This window comes from Protopterus annectens, chromosome 12.part0 (genome assembly GCF_019279795.1).
Source record: "Protopterus annectens isolate FY-2018-M chromosome 12.part0, PAN1.0, whole genome shotgun sequence".
Taxonomy (NCBI): Eukaryota; Metazoa; Chordata; order Ceratodontiformes; family Protopteridae; genus Protopterus; species Protopterus annectens.
In genome coordinates this window covers 400,973,648-400,991,172 of record NC_056746.1, presented here as the reverse complement: position 1 = coordinate 400,991,172, position 17,525 = coordinate 400,973,648, and the positions used below count along the sequence as shown (strand labels likewise).

The 17,525-nt window shown below is 38.3% G+C and overlaps 1 protein-coding gene across 1 annotated transcript in view; it reads left to right on the top strand.

The window, feature by feature from the left end:
- The window catches only part of LOC122816603 (cytochrome P450 3A56-like), a 262,199-nt gene that overhangs the window by 104,753 nt on the left and 139,921 nt on the right, over positions 1–17,525 (top strand). The window contains exon 6 of the mRNA XM_044089504.1: positions 15,034–15,122. Coding sequence (XP_043945439.1) covers positions 15,034–15,122 — 89 coding nt within the window. The remainder of the gene's footprint in view (positions 1–15,033; positions 15,123–17,525) is intronic.

Below are 17,525 nucleotides of genomic sequence, written 5' to 3'. Positions count from 1 at the left end.
AGAAACTGTCAAGCTAAAGAAAGTGACCTTCCAAGTAGCATTTGAGAAAGCCTCAATTAATTCAAATGAAAGATGATTATATGTGAAACAGGATATTGTTCACAAGAGAATTATGGTAAGGGACACATTTACATTTTTTTCACTCCAGCAGATCATATTTATATCACAAGCAAGGCTTAAGTCTTTAGAAAGGATATTTCTGATGCTGTTTCTTTTGTGGCTATGCAAGAGGTCCATCAGAATGGGGCCTGGCAATGCTTTGTGTGCCAGGCATAGATCTCCCGTCAACAGCCTGTAGGAAACAGAATTCAGGGATAGGCCTTTGGGGCGATCTGCATAGGACATGTTATTTATGCCCTGCATTTTTTGGTGAGGAACATCTGCGGACATACCAACTGTTGGATGTGGTTGTTTAGGTACATACCAATGGGGCATTGTACTCAATGGTAGTCTGATGAATACTGAATACAGCAGAACAATGAATTCCTTGGACCTAGAAGCCATACCTTTGTTTATAAATTGCATAGCACAGAATGATTTCCTCACTACCATAGACACATGATGGTCAAAGACTAGATTACTGTCTGTGTGTCCCCAAGTCCCTGACTAATGAGTCAACTCACGGGTTGCATTATCAATGTCATAGTTACCAGGGGTGGCTGAATTCCCAAATGATACTATTATGCATTTCTTGACATTTCATTTTAATCTAACACCAGTTATTTGTCTGTGTCAGGCCCATAGCTCTGAACTGACCAGATTTTCACAAAATGTCCAGATTTTTGTGTCATGTTTTTGGTTTATTCCTCATAAAATATCTGGTTTTCTGGCAAACATTGCAGACTGAAGTCACTAAATAATTATATATGTTTGAGTTTCATACTTCATATCCTTCAGAAAATGCATGCTATCACAAATCCTGTTATTCTGGCAGCTTTCTAAGTTTATAAGAGCAATATTTAAAATATGTCCATATTTTTGGGACTCTGCACTCCCCCCATTATTTTAGGCTTTGTCCAGATTTCTTGAAATAAGAGGTTGAGAAGTAGAGTCAGCTCTTCATGGAGAACATCAGTGCTGGTGGAGGATTTTATGACTGCTCCTAATTTGCAATTGTCTACAAAGTTGGTCAGCTAAACGCTGTTGACATTGGTCTTGATTTCAGAGAAGTAGATACCAAAAAGGAACAGCCCCAGGACCAATCCCTGAGGGACTACACTGGTGACTTCTCTCTTTGTAGAGGTAGACTTCACAGTTTTAACTTCATGGGTTCTGTCTGTGAACCAGCTGGTTTTCCACTGGGTGACATAAGGGTTTATACCTAACCTTTTGTGTTTGTCAAGAATGCCAGAATGGGGTATTATGCCAAAAGCCTTGGCCAAGTCAAAATGTCTCAAAGAAGTCCACCAGGTTGAGTAGGCATGACCTGCCCTTGATAAAACCAAACTTGATTAGGTCCAATGTCTTGATGAAACCAAACTTGGTTACGTCCAGTGTCTGGAGGTGTCCTTTATCATTGATCATTGACATAATAATTCTTGCCATGGCTTTGCAGATGTTACTAGTAAGACTTATGGGTCTGTAGCTTCCAGGGTCAGTATATGGCCCACCTTTGTGTTGAGGGATGATGGTTGCCATTCCACATTCATAAGGCACAAAGCCTGTTTGGAGGCTATGGTTAAATAGTGATTCCAGAGGGCCCAATGGGTCATGTTTCATGCTATTTAGAAGGTGTACTGGGATATTGTCTGGGTGCATTAATGTAGTGTTCTTGACCTTAGTAAGAGCATTGAGGACCTGTTCCCTAGTGATAATAGGTGGAGTTACATTTGATAATATTTCCTGAGGGGAAGCTCGGGTGACGAAAGGGTAAAGTTAGAGATGAATTCGTCTGCCAGTTGGTTTGCTATATCTTCTGTCTTTTTTTAATTTCTCCAAGCCTTTTGGGTTTCTAATACAATGATGGGAAAGTACAATTAAAGTTTGTGAAATTAGTATTGTTTCAGTCTTTGATGTCAGCCAGAAGTGCTATTCGCGGCACCCGCAATGTGCTCAGTAATGACTCCTTCTGCAATTCGTACAGAGTTATATGTATTGGTAACATATCTAAATATGACTGTAGATTATTTTTTTATAAAACCTGTTGCTCCCACTACTATTAGAACTGTCTGGGTATCTTTTTCCACATTGCTGTAATTTCTGCCTGCAAATCCTGATATTTTATGACTTTGTGTTTCTGTGTACCCAAAATACTGTAATCACTGGATGTAGCAATATCAGGTCTATATCATATATTCAAAATTCCAAAATATCGAACACCATAAGTTCAAACTTGGAATTTCAAATATTGATAACATTGAATGCTCAGAATAACTAATTGTTTCCCAGGGAAAAAATTTGCTGTTCCGAGAAACATACACACAACACAAGCACACCAAAATAAATAAACCACACACATACAGTTAACAAAACCCAACCCCACACTAAACCATACATACATTACTAACTATTCACTTACCTTAACCCACACCCTAAGCCTAAGGTCCGTAACTATCGCACACACTCTACGAAACTATACACAAACAAACCAATTAATACACACACACACACATACAGTTAACAAAGCCCAACTCTACACTACACCATACATACATTACTAACTATCCACTTACCTTAACCTGCACCCTAACCCTAAGGTCCGTAACTCTCGCACCACAGTGGAGGAAATAGCAAAGCCACGGAACGGCCCACATAAATCTTGACCTAGGTAAGATTTCAATGTTCCGGGGCTTCGCTATTTTCATCATTTGATGTTGTGGGTTCAGTATTTTAACTTTCGAAGTTTTACATCTTTGAAGTTATGATATAGACCCACGATATCAATGGTCAATACTACTTTTGTCTTTTCATGGACCACTATATCTGTTTTTCTCGTATCTGTGTTTTGAACTGTTGGTAATGGATGATACCATGTGATGTAGACTTCTTCCTTTTCTATGATGTTTTGTGGCTCATGTTTCCAGTGTTTTCAACCAATTCAGTACTATAATGTTTGCACAATCCCCAGCGTAACAGTCTTGCCACATTATTATGCCTTTCAGTATACAGTCCTTCTACCATTAGTATGTCACAGCCAACAATGAGGTGTGCAACTGTTTCCAGTTCTGTTTTACAAAACCTACATTTGTCTGTTTCTCCCACATGTTCAATGGTCTTTGTAAACCAACGTGTATGTAGCCCACTATCTTGGGCCACCAATGTTAACCTTTTATCTTTTGGTTTGAATTCACTTCTCCTTAACCATTCCTGTGTTAGGTCCTGATCAACATGAGGTTCTTCCAGGAGTTTTCCATACTTGCAACTATATTTATGCCTTTCCACACTTCTTGCCTTTTCATCTGATCCTTCACCTTATATTCTTTCTTTTGTTTTTTGGCACATTCAGTTGCTGCTTGATTTTTATCTACTTCTGGTTTGATTTCCATTCCCATTTGATGCCGATATGCTTCTGCTAGGCTAAGCAAGGAAGTCATCTTAGATTTATTCTCTTCATGATTCAATACTTTCACTATGTTTGGGTCTTGTGAGGTCAGCAGATATGTATGCAGTCACATGACTGCAGATCTATACATGCAATCAGTTTCAAGGAGACCCACACCTCCTTCAGAACGGGGAATATAGAATCTTGGTATGCATTGATTTTTAAAAATCCTTTGAGCATGAAGCATCCTTCTTGTTTTCCTATCTAATCTATTCAACACCTTTTGGGGCCAGTCAGTCACTCCAAAACTGTAAGTTAGGACAGGAAGCACAAATTGGTTTATAGCTTGAATTTTGTTCCTAGATGTCAACACTGTTTTCAAAATTAATTTGTCTTCTAAAATATTTCTTACTAAATTTTATTTGCTTTTGTTCATGTTTTATTCTTGACCCTTCATCAATTCCCAAATATTTATAAACCCCCTCTTGCTCAAGTTCTTTTATATCACATTCTTGTCCCAAACTGCTGTTTTCTTGGTGCTGCAGCTTTCCTACTTTAAAGGTTGCTTTTGCACATTTATCAAGACCAGATGACATTCTTATATCATCTGAAAAAGTTTTGACTATTTGCAGTTGTGCTTTTAGTTCCTCATCTGATGAGCTATACGGTTTTAAATCATCGTCAAAGAGAAGATGAGAAGTCTTTACACGTTGTTGATTTCTAGGAGCCAAATTATAGCCATGACCTAATTTATTAATCAGACAGCTTAATGTGTTAAGGGCAAGGCAAAAGAGCAACAGTGACAAAGTCACCCTGGAATATCCCCCTTTGGATTTTTATCCCTGGAATAATAATTTGCCCTTTATCATGGTTTAATTGCAAAATGGTTTGCCACAGTTTCATGATCGCTGTGATGTAGTTTATCAGTGTAAGGTGTATCTTATACATTTTAAGCACTGCTTTATCCATGAAAGTGGGATATTGTCAAATGCTTTTTTGTAGTCAATCCAAGCCATACTTAGATTCTTCTCCTTTTTACAGTTCTCCATTATGATTTTATTTAGCGACAAATGATGCTTTGTTCCATGTGACTTTCTTTTATTGCCCTTTTGTTCTATTGCCATAATTAAGTTTTCTTCTAAATGACCATAAACTCTGTTGGTATAAGTTCCAGTGGATAGTTTATACATCGTTACGAGGCAAGTTATTGGTCTATAATTTTCAAGGTAGCTTGCAAGTTCACTCTTAAGTAGGAGTATTGTTTTTCCTGTTAGCCAGGCTGGTGTCTGTTCAGGGTGGGCATATAAATAGTTCTGACTCATGGGTAAATCTTCGTGCAAAGATGATAATACTTTTAAACAGAAGTTTGATACTGCACGTGAGCCTGGGGTTTTCCAGTTAGGAGCTTTTCTTAACTTTGTTTCAACTTCTCTGGCTGTTACTTCATCCCATTTCATATCCATCTTATCTTCTGCCTCAGTGTAGGTGGCTCCATAAACAATGAGCTCTGCACACAGTTGTGCATTGCCCTTGAAGTTGCGGACATAGCTAATGAATGCCTTGTCATTGTCTTTGGCCTGGAATTTACCTTAAGTTTGGCTTTAGTAGACTTTTATTTGTTGCAATTATTTTCAGTTTGGCATGGCCTAAAGAAGGCACAATGCGGAGGGCAATGTTTTAGCTAGTATTCAAAAGCTTGGAGGGCAGAGGTGCTAAATCGTGAAAAAAAAAACAGAGAAGAACAGGGCTCTTGATGCCTTAAAATCAAGTATTTGCATGGGCTTGTAGTTAACTGTAAGAATTTGAACCAAAGTAACGCAAGTGCTCATTTAGCATATATCCCAATAAAACAGTCATGTTCCATAAGAAACCAGGAAGTAAAATTCAAAAGTGAGTAAGGACCATAACATGGTTTATTGATGCTTGAATTCAGGTAGCTGTGTTGAAGAGAAGCAAATCCAAGAAAAACAACAAAAACATTATATCTAATATTCAAATTCATATATCCTACTTATTGTACATATAGTGCAAAGTATTTAGAATTTTTAAAAGCAATGAATAAACAATTACTCTAGCAGGTGATAACTAATTTGAAATTAAAGGTAAAAAGTAAAAAATGCACCAAGATAACACACAGCAAACGTTTAATCACAGCAAAGTACAAAGTGGTAAGCGCTTTCACAACCAAAGTTGCTTCATCATTGGTCTGATAAAGCAACTTTGGTTGTGAAAGCGCTTACCACTTTGTACTTTGCTGTGATTAAACGTTTGCTGTGTGTTATCTTGGTGCATTTTTTACTTTTTACCTTTCATTTGGATTTATTTCTGCACCAAGGTTTTACCCAACACAGTTTCTTTGGTTTTCTCTAATTTGAAATTAAGTGTAAATTTTAAGAAATGTAAAAGCAGATATAATGCTCCTGGTAGGAACTAAACAATCTACCCTGTACATTTAGTATTTCAGAATTCTCCTATTTGACTGGAAGGACTTGTACAGCTAAGTCATGGAATGCATCTCATTCCAGGGCTCTGAGGTACGATAAGCAAATTGCACCTTGCCTAGTATCTCAAGCCAACTCCTTGAAACCATAAACAACCCCTGACCTAATGACCTGAGATGCCTTACCACTGCACAGGGTCTAAGTAACTCTTTTAGGTATATAGGACCTAGGTTGTAAAGGGCACCATAGGTGAGAACCACCTTTTAAAAATAAATCTGGTAGCAATTAGCAGCCAGTGCAGATCCCAGCAAACAGGTATAATATGACTTGTGTGAGATGTTTCTATCTACAGCCTGAATGTGGAATTTTATATCTACTGCAAACATGCCAAGTCACAATCTGAAAGCCCAATGTGTACAGCATTAAGGTGCAAGCATGTAGAGGGTATTAAGTGCCTAATTTGAGTGACATTCTGGAAATTAAAGTATAATGTTTTAATGATAGCTGAGGGTTGGGTTTTATTCATCAGCCTGTCATCAAGAGCAACACCCAGGTCTTGAACAGGAGAAATACATTCTAATGGACTACCACCATGTACCAGTGGTTCCAGGAATCAACATGGCTTCTGCCTTTTCTGGGTTGAGGTCAAGCTGATTTTGTCCATCCATAACAGGATGGTATCCCAAAAGTTTTCATAGCAGTGAGATCAGGCACAGGCTCATAAGAGGGGGAACAGAAAAACATAAGACTGATAATACCCCCCCCCCCGCATTGACCTCCCTAAGTGGCAACACTTGTACTATGAACAGTAATAGATAAAAGACAGAGCCTTAAGGCACTCAGCATTCCAGTGGAAGGAACCAGGGAAATTAGTCTTTCTTAATAACTGGAAGAAGTCCAAGATACAAGAGGCAAAATACTTCAGGGTAATGCCTGCAAATCCACAATAATATTTCAGTTGTCAAATGGCAAGGAAGAGTCAAACTGAATGCAGTCTTTCATCCCCAATGATCAAAATATCAATAGTTACTCAAATGAAGGTTCTCTGCATTCTATGCTTAGGTCTAAAAACAGACTACCAACACCATGATATGTTAAAGATCATTCAGTTGTGTGCTCACTGCCTTCTTCATAACCCTCAGTAAAAAAATAAAATAAAATAAAACTAGCTATAAACAGGGTCATTTTCCAGAAATATGGTGTCAAGAAATACATTTCTTTCAGCACTGGTAGAAACATGATGACCTAAGAATCTGAAAAATAATTGCTCCCAGTAATATGAGGTACAATAGCATCAGTCTTGTAATACCAGGACCTAACATACATACATACATACACAAGCTACAATCAAGACATTATTATAGACAAAATACTTAAATTTAATTCTGACCAAAAAAAATTAGCACACTCATTTTAGTAACTCAGTCATGCTTAAGTAAACTCATGGGAAAATACTGGCTTATCTTTGTAATCTTCCATGCAAATAAGTATGAGAATTGCTTACACTGATAAGAGGAATGATTTAACAAATGATAAAACAAGCTGGGATGCACTCTACACTGATGGCTCAAAAAGGTGCGGCTGGATGACTCAATGTGTCGGGCAAGACAGAAAAATGGCCTCATGTGAGATCTGTCTGATAAGTAGCATAGTAGAAACCCAGAAGTCTATCAACACAGTGAGTCCTTTATATCTCCATACATACTTTGTCCCAGTCTCAGCATTAACTGTAATTTATGGCCAAACCATGAGTCCTGCCCAGCCGCACACCTGGGATGTGCATAGACCGGAGTAAGACCGTCCAAAGCAGTGGTTACTGATGTATAATAACTGGGTTATCTGCATTGAAATGCCCCCTCCAAATCACAACATTATGCCAGCTCAGTATCAAGAGATCAGATGGAGGAGACCAAGCTTGAAGTAATGCAGGACATGGTCTAACAAATAAATTCGTTCCACCATTGAATATGTAGTTTTCAGAGCAAGATGGAAAAAACAATCAAGTTTCCAAATTTGTGAGCTGCAGTGGTAACTATGTAAATTACACTCTAGTTGTCTAAAAGACTGGCAAGCTCTATAACAAATTCACTGGTCTCCTTAGCAACCCAAGAAGTGAAGTAATCAGGGAGCAACCATCTCAGGAACTCATTTACTAGGCTGAGGAAAAGGTGTGCAAATTCATGCAGAGATGCCTGTAGGTAACTTGGTGGCTGGTACACCAGGAGGAATTTGCAGCTCACTCCTGCTACCACAAAATGCTCAAAAGAGTTAGACTTTCAAGCTTCAACACAGGTTAACTCTAAAGCCGATGGAAAATAAAAGGCCGCTTCATCAGTAGTCTTCTGCCTAGGAATGTAAACAATCTAGAATCCTGTGGGAAGTGTCACTTCGAAATGTGATCCAAAATTTTCATTAAGCCACCTTTGAGTAATATCTACCAAGTCAGTCAAACACAGCAGTTCAAGGGCAGGACTTGCCTTGTTCTGGATTGATCTAACATTGAAAAGATAAACCCTAGACAGAACTCCCGGGTGGCACTCCAGCTTATTCATGTAAGGTGACAATGAACTCTGAGGTATAATAGCAAGGTGTGGGGAGGGGCTTCCTATCATAACTGTGAAACGTGTAACTGTAAGCCCCACAACTATGAAACGTAAAGTAAGAATCAGAAACAAAACACCCCATCTCAAAAAGTATCTGTTTGCGCAATCCAAATACAAATGGCAGAATACAAGAGATAGATAATCAGCACTGATGATCTGGTTTAATCTCCTGACACATCACCCCATTTACCCAACTCCACTGCTGGTTACAACAGTGGTCCTGCTTCCTGTAAATATATGCATAGCTCCTCTTTCTGTTTGCTTGCAGTCATTGTACATTTACCTTTCTCATTTCTTAGGTCTCGTTATCTTGCTTGCTGTCATCATACATTTACCTTTCTCATTTCTTAGGTCTCGTTGTCTTGCTTGCTGTCATTGTACATTTACCTTTCTCATTCCCTAGGTCTTGTTGTCTTGCTTGCTATCATCATACGTTTACCTTTCTCATTCCCTAGGTCTCATTGTCTTGCTTGTTGTCATCGTACATTTACCTTTCTCATTCCCTAGGTCTCGTTGTCTTGCTTGCTGTCATCGTACACTTACCTTTCTCATTCCCTAGGTATTGTTGTCTTGCTTGCAGTCATCGTACGTTTACCCTTCTCATTCCCTAGGTCTTGTTGTCTTGCTTGCTGTCATCATACGTTTACCTTTCTCATTCCCTAGGTCTCGTTGTCTTGCTTGCTGTCATCGTACGTTTACCTTTCTCATTCCCTAGGTCTTGTTGTCTTGCTTGCTGTCATCGTACGTTTACCTTTCTCATTCCCTAGGTCTTGTTGTCTTGCTTGCTGTTATCGTACGTTTACCTTTCTCATTCCCTAGGTCTCGTTGTCTTGCTTGCTGTCATCGTACACTTACCTTTCTCATTCCCTTTATCTCATTGTCTTGCTTGCTGTCATCGTACGTTTACCTTTCTCATTCCCTAGGTCTCGTTGTCTTGCTTGCTGTCATCATACATTTGCCTTTTTCATTCCCTAGGTCTCGTTGTCTTGCTTGCTGTCATCGTACACTTACCTTTCTCATTCCATAGGTCTCGTTGTGTTGCTTGCTGTCATCGTACGTTTACCTTTCTCATTCCCTAGGTCTTGTTGTCTTGCTTGCAGTCATCGTACATTTACCCTTCTCATTCCCTAGGTCTTGTTGTCTTACTTGCAGTCATCGTACGTTTACCCTTCTCATTCCCTAGCTCTCATTGTCTTGCTTGCTGTCATCGTACGTTTACCTTTCTCATTCCCTAGGTCTTGTTGTCTTGCTTGCTGTCATCGTACGTTTACCTTTCTCATTCCCTAGGTCTTGTTGTCTTGCTTGCTGTCCTCGTACATTTACCTTTCTCATTCCCTAGGTCTCGTTGTCTTGCTTGCTGTCATCGTACGTTTACCTTTCTCATTCCCTAGGTCTCGTTGTCTTGCTTGCTGTCATCGTACGTTTACCTTTCTCATTCCCTATGTCTTGCTGTCTTGCTTGCTGTCATCATATGTTTACCTTTCTCATTCCCTAGGTCTTGTTGTCTTGCTTGCTGTCATCGTACATTTACCTTTCTCATTCCTTTGATCTCGTTGTCTTGCTTGCTGTCATCATACGTTTACCTTTCTCATTCCCTAGGTCTTGTTGTCTTGCTTGCTGTCATCATACATTTACCTTTCTCATTCCCTGGGTCTCGTTGTCTTGCTTGCTGTCATCGTACGTTTACCTTTCTCATTCCCTAGGTCTTGTTGTCTTGCTTGCTGTCATTGTACGTTTACCTTTCTCATTCCCTAGGTCTTGTTGTCTTGCTTGCAGTCATCGTACATTTACCCTTCTCATTCCCTAGGTCTTGTTTTCTTACTTGCAGTCATCGTACGTTTACCCTTCTCATTCCCTAGGTGTCGTTGTCTTGCTTGCTGTCATCGTACGTTTACCTTTCTCATTCCTTAGGTCTCGTTGTCTTGCTTGCTGTCATCGTACGTTTACCTTTCTCATTCCCTAGGTCTTGTTGTCTTGCTTGCTGTCATCGTACGTTTACCTTTTTCATTCCCTAGGTCTTGTTGTCTTGCTTGCTGTCATCGTACGTTTACCTTTCTCATTCCCTAGGTCTTGTTGTCTTGCTTGCTGTTATCGTACGTTTACCTTTTTCATTCCCTAGGTCTCGTTGTCTTTACCATTACTAAACGTGTACTTTGTCCTCTATTATTTAAATTCTACACTTTCCAAGGGTAAGCCTCCTTCTCACTCTTTTCTTTCCATTTCTCTGCTTGTAAAATAAAATATACACTCTACATGGTGTAAACTTTCTACATAGTATTTCTGTTTTTTTGTCACTAGTATGCACCACATTGCGTTCTTCTTTTGGTTGTAATTATTTTTGGTGCTACAATTTTGAATGCAACCCAGGCTGAGCCTGCAATTGTTCATGCTGTAGTCAGTGCTCTACCCTGGTAACCAAAATATAAATAAAATAAAATAGATAAACCTGTGAATCTCAAAACTTTATGTACTGCCATTTAAGTTTTTTTTTAAGGGGAAGCTTCTTCTGGCTGCACCCCCCCCCATCTCTCTCACACACACACACACACACACACACACACACACACACACACACACACACACACACACACACACACACTCACACACACACACACACACACACACACACACACACACACACACACACACACACACACACACACACACTCACACAGCCATACTACTTTCTATATAGTAAATCTGATTTCATTGTCCCCTGCACTTAAGTTATATATTACATTTCTTGCACAGTTAGTATCACAGTTCCAAGGACTGCAATCACAATTCTCGCGATGTCGACAAGATCCCATTGAAAAGACTCCTGTCACAGTGGCACTTTACCCTGAGGTGGTACTGACTAATGCTTACACAGATGCAGCAACCCAGCTCAGGATGCAAGAAAATGAGCTCCTCTTGACCTTTGCCCACGGACAGCTAATTACTCCATATCTACATAAAATCCAAAAAGAAAGAGTATACCATGGCTTAAAGTACTCAAAATACTTTAATACGCAGTAAAACAATGAAAACGGTAAGCACTTTCACAGTTTATATTCACAACTGCTTCTTTAGACCTAACAGCATAAGTCCTGACCCCCATTTATATTAACAAACATCCAATCAACATTCAACATTAATTAAAACATTATTTAATCAATTAAGACAGAACAAAGAATACATTCTTCGGTGTGTCAGGTGTCATGCTTTCAAGACTGGTTTCAAAGACACACTTTCATTAAGCCCAGGAAATGTATCACTATTCAGTCGTATTATCCACTCCTGTTCTTTTACCTCAGTTAGGTTCTTAATGATCTTTATGATTTTAGTGCAGTGACTGTACTTTCATGGCCAAAGAAAGATATGAGGGAGGGAATTGATACTAACAACATCGCTGAGTTGTTGAGTGACAATGTAGTATATGTTTTGATCTGTAAGAATCAGCTGCCTGGCATTATTGAACATTCAGAATTTTATTCATTTGAGCTATGTATGACAAAGTTGATCACAGAAGATCGTATAACTATTTCTTGGTTAAGCATCCAGTGTCACCAGTTGTGTATGGACTTCCTAAAGTACATAAGAATATAGTGTGTCCCCCATGTGCCCAATAGTTTCTAGTAGAAACTGGGCTATACAGCCTCTTTCAATATACATTGAGAAGAATGTAAGACCCGTTCTAGATACTGTTGCTACAGTCCTAAAGGGTACTGGGTGTTTTTTTACATGATTTGTTTTGTGTCATGTGCAATGTGAATGTTAATGATGATTCTGCTTTTATTACACTAGATATAGCCTCCTTGTTTACTGTGATACCCAATGAATGGGGTATTGAGAACATCGGGTCTTTTTTGATGCTTGAAAAGTATATGACATCAGACAAAGTTAGTTTAATTTGTACACTAGTGAGGGTTGTATGCTGCTAGATGGATCTGAAAAAGCAGTTGTGAAAATAAACTGTGAATGCTTACCATTTTGATTGTTTAACTGCGTAAAGTATTTTTAGTACTTTTAGCTGTGGTATGCTCTCTTTCTTTTTGGGTTTTATTTGAACTGCGTAAACAGGTAGTATTTCGCCAACTCCTGGATTTTTACTGCTGCTGTTTACTCCATATCTACATCGGACAGAGACTTGAGAGTTAAGGAACAACCTGTTAAATGGGGCAGGTCCAGCAGAGGATTACTAGTATAGAAAGGTGCCATATGACAAGAACCATAGTGAGCAAATTCAAAGCAGGGTTTAGAGAACTAAGATAAAGATAAAATAGAGACAAACACATTAAAAGCAATAGGCTAAAAGCATCAGGAAATGAAAAAGAGGAAACTGACTACAAAAGTGACCAAATACTAGATTAATACATGCCTTCTCTCCAAAAATACAGCTGCAGTTAGGGTAATAAAGCTCTTTGAAATATCAGAACAGTACCCACTGGCCATGCAACATTGCATGGTAGACAGAATTATTTAAATCTGTTGATTTCCATATTCGGAAAAAAGAAGCAGTTAGTATACTGAAATGAAGCATGATCCCAGCCTTATTCAAAAAGCTAGCAAGCCAATGATGTATCGGTCAAGAGTGAGTGACCAGGCCAATGCCAAGTAGCATATAGTCAGTTCAACAGCTCTTCGTGTAGTGCATAGGAGGCATTGTGTTGAAATCAGTTACAATGGAATCATTGGGTACCTATGCCCTATAGCTCATGTCACAAATGGCAGTATTTCAAACCCACCATTGTGGGGGGAGCATCTCCCCCACACACCCCCAACTATATATACCAACTCCAAAAAGGGAGATGTGGAAGTGTTGGCCAACTAGTTACTTCCACATCTCACAGGTTCTATGACATGCACTTTCGATGGATGGAGTTTCGATTTCAATACTTTCCATTTGATGACGTGCCATTCGATGGCTATTCCATTCAACAATTAACCATAAACCTGACAGATCCAGCTATTTCAGTAATAGAAAACCTGCTTCATTGGTAAATATTGCTTTCTTAAGATGCAAACACTAATACAGCTGCAGTTATATTCACAACTGAAGACACAGAATAAATAAATACTTTTAACTATTAGAGAAGGCTTGGCTAATGGTATTAAAGATGATTTAGATGCAAAATTAAACGTATTCTATGTACAAAAACTACATATAAACAAAACCCACAAATGATGATGTAAAACAAATTAGGTTTTAATAAAAAATATACACTAATAACTGAATTTATTAAAACTTTTTATGGTTTTCATTTTCAAAATGAATTTTTGTGCATGGTACACAACATCTTTTATGCCAAATTAAGCCAATGGCATAGAAAGATATGATAATCAGAATAATAATCTTAAGTCACTTACGGTGGCAACTAGACAGGAGTGTCTGAATGACAAAGAAAATAAATTCTATATAATGTATGTCTTTGGAACAGTAAATACAGTTCTTATAAAACAAACATTAAAAAAAAATCAATGAAGTGTGGTGACGTGTAAATAAATGATCTTTCCATGTGTTATCCTTTGTAATAAGTAAATGACTTGTTCTATTTCTCACCTCTGCAAAGAAAAGTATATTGACAGCAGGTTTATTTAGGACGATCTTGTCATGAAATTCCCATACAAATTTTAGTCCATGCAACTCCAAAGAAATATGAAAAGCACAGTAACCATCTTAAAATATGTCAGTACTGTTGTTGTTGAGCAGTAATACTGACCCTGCTTCTCCACATTTGACATCTCTACTGAGGTTTACCACAAAATGGGCAGTAGCTGTCTGTCATACCGAGGGCATACTGTGAAATGACAAAGGTCAGGGCTTTCAGATGCACCTGTACAAGACCAGAACCCTGGCAAGCCATCCCATGAATCTGTGCAAGGTACAAGTAAATAACACACACACTTATGTCATTTATATGGGTGGCAAAGTCCTCTGCTTCCATGGCGGATTACATCCAGACCCTAAAATTTTTATCTTTTAACTCTGAGATCCCATTGTTTCACAGTATTGGCAAAACAGTTCAGTTTTATTAGTACCACCCCCCCCCACACACACACACACACACTGCCAGACAACATCAGCACAGGCTGTAGCTGTGCAAATTTGCACCAAATATGATGTAATGCTATTCTCGCAATTGCATCTTTCATATATCAATTCTTGATAAAATGTATTTGGCCAAGATGTGATGCAAACAATTGAATATTTGACATACTTAGCTAATACCTAAAACTCAACCACTCAATGAAATATATTAGTATTGGGATTTTGTAGTTTGTCATGATGATCCGCTTAAATTATACACCTGAACTGGAAACATAGGATTATATTTAACACATTACATATTTTCAGTGGTACTGTGTAAAAACATTAGATCAAGAAATAATATTTTTCCTAAAAAATTACAGGTGCAGGTGAAAAATGAAATTAACATAACACTGTTCATAGTTTGTTTTAAATTCTGTACTGGTGAAAAACAAAATTGTGAGTAATCTGCTTATTAAGGTTTTTCTTTTTTTTCAGATATTTCCCATCATAAAGCAGTATAGTGAAATTCTCGTAAAAAACATGCAGACGAAAGCTGATGCCAAAGAACCTATCGAAATGAAAGAGTGAGTGTATGTTGCTGAATTAAACATAACTTTTCATGCTTTAATTTCTGCATTTCATACAGTATTCTGCCAGAATGTTAACTCAGTAAAGTTAGTGCAATTTACACTGTCTGCATCTAATGGGTAACACAATTCCACTTAACAAACAGGATAACATGACAACTACATACGAACAGTATTGGATTATGTGATTTGACAAAAGTGTCCAAGACAGTAAGTCGGGTTGGGGAGGATGTTACCCTTGCTTTACTTAAGAGAGTTTGTTCCCTAGCTTCATTAAGTATACAAGTTGTCAGGAAATTAATCTTAATAAGTGTTATTAAATGCTTTAAATTGTTCAGGTTTATTTTTTAACCAGACATATTGTTGCATGGTGTTTTTTTCCTGATGCCTATCAATCATCTACCCTCCCACAATCCATTTGCATGTCTCTTTTCCATGAAGGAAGAACTAGTCATGGAAGACTGTCTTTCAGGCAGCTGACAGAACCTTAACTCCTACCCTGATGGCTGACGTGATTGCTCTCCTATATTAAGCCCTGCTATGTCTTTTTCTGACAGCCTGCACATTTCCACACATGCCCCATGAAGGCTGCCACTCATGATTTGATAGAGCCTAGCACACATCCTTAGCCCATATTCTGTATCCCATCCATTTCTTCTTCCAGTAGTTGTTGGCACTGCAGCAAACTGGAGCATCTCACCCCACAGATGGATGAGTCAATATTGTTCCCACACTTCTACAACCCCCAGCTGACTCATCCAGCACCTGACCTGTTAGTCTCATGGGGGTTGTCTTGGTAATGGTTAGTGCTTGTTTCCTATAGGTAACAGAGCTGGGTTTGTGGCAACACTTTTTCAGTTGTCGTGTTTACAGGCCACCACAAAACAAAATTGCTAAACACACACATGCATATTAAGCGCTGATTCACATTTTTTATTTACTTTATAGTTGTACGACCATATTATCCATGAAGATGTTGGGAAATAGTTCAATAATTGCAACACATTAGAGTATAAAATGAATAACAGACATCATAAAGTATTTGAGAAAACACCCTATCCAAATTAGGTTATACAGTAATAGAAAGACAATCAGAAGAAAGAAACATTTCTTAAAGACTGCCTATAGCAATGAAGTTGTACAGCAGTACAGAATGATAAGTCATGGAATAACTTAAATATCACCCAAGTTTGCTATAGGACAGAAAATATTCTTCCCATTTACAGCTAGATGTCGCTACAGCACAACAAACTGTTAGAGTAAGCCCTAAAGCATGTTAAAGGTGAATCATTTATTGCCTTTCAGAGCAGATTATAAGCACACCAGAAACCATAGACTCCTATACTCATATCGTGTAAGTGGGGAAAATAGTTTAGCAAGATGTTGTACTACATTAACAAAGTCTAATATGTACGTGTGTTGTTGACTATTGCTTTGTGGTTAGTCTAGCAGTTATAACTGTTCAATCATTTAAGTAGTGTGGACACCTTAGTAAATTATTTTTTACCTGTTTGTTGTCTGTGTAAGACCACTAGACACATTTGTTCCTTTGGCGGAACCTAGGAGCACTATTTTAAGTGACTTCTTCAGAATCACGGAGTAGGTAATTGAAGGTGGAAGGAGTCAAGCCTTGTACTCTCGGCACAGGAAGCAACTAATTGACAGTTCAGAAGTTCAGTCCTCTGCATTAACTACAAGAGGGCATTTTACTGTGTTGCTGGAACTGGTTCACTAAGGTGGACAATGTGGAGAAAGGGAAGATCTCTTTAATTTTTCTTTTCTCTGATCATACAATCTCAGAGATAATTTATTTAGAGAGTTGGGATGTGAGAAAAAAAACTTCCTTACAGAAATCTTATTTATACTTTGAGTGCTGTTTTCTGATGCAGGTTGGTATACTCATGTTCCAAGTTTTAGATGATTTAGTTTTGATGTTTTGGGTGCGGTTATAGGTGGCTTTGTTCAAAAAACGCTTACAAGAACAACACTTCAAAGTCAAAACTGGAAACATCCTCTCCAAAACTGATGAGCTTCTCAAAGGAGTACCTCCAGGCGCCATCCTCATTCTTTTACTCTTCTCAGTTTTCATTAACAAATTACCACTTGATCTTTCACACCTCCCTCTACTTCTGTACACAGATGATGAGGTAATCTACAGATTCAGCCCTTCTTACTCTCCGATCCAAACCCAACTTGAATCTGAACTACGCTAACTGCATCACAGTTTATTCAAACACTGTTTCTACTTAAACCCCTCTAAAACCAACTCTCCAGATGCCCAAAACTCAGTAAACATATCTGACTCAAACAACAGAAGCCACAGCTACCTTCAAATATCTACGTTAATGGTTTAATCAACCATTTAACTTTCACTACCACATTGAAAAAAACAGATGAAAA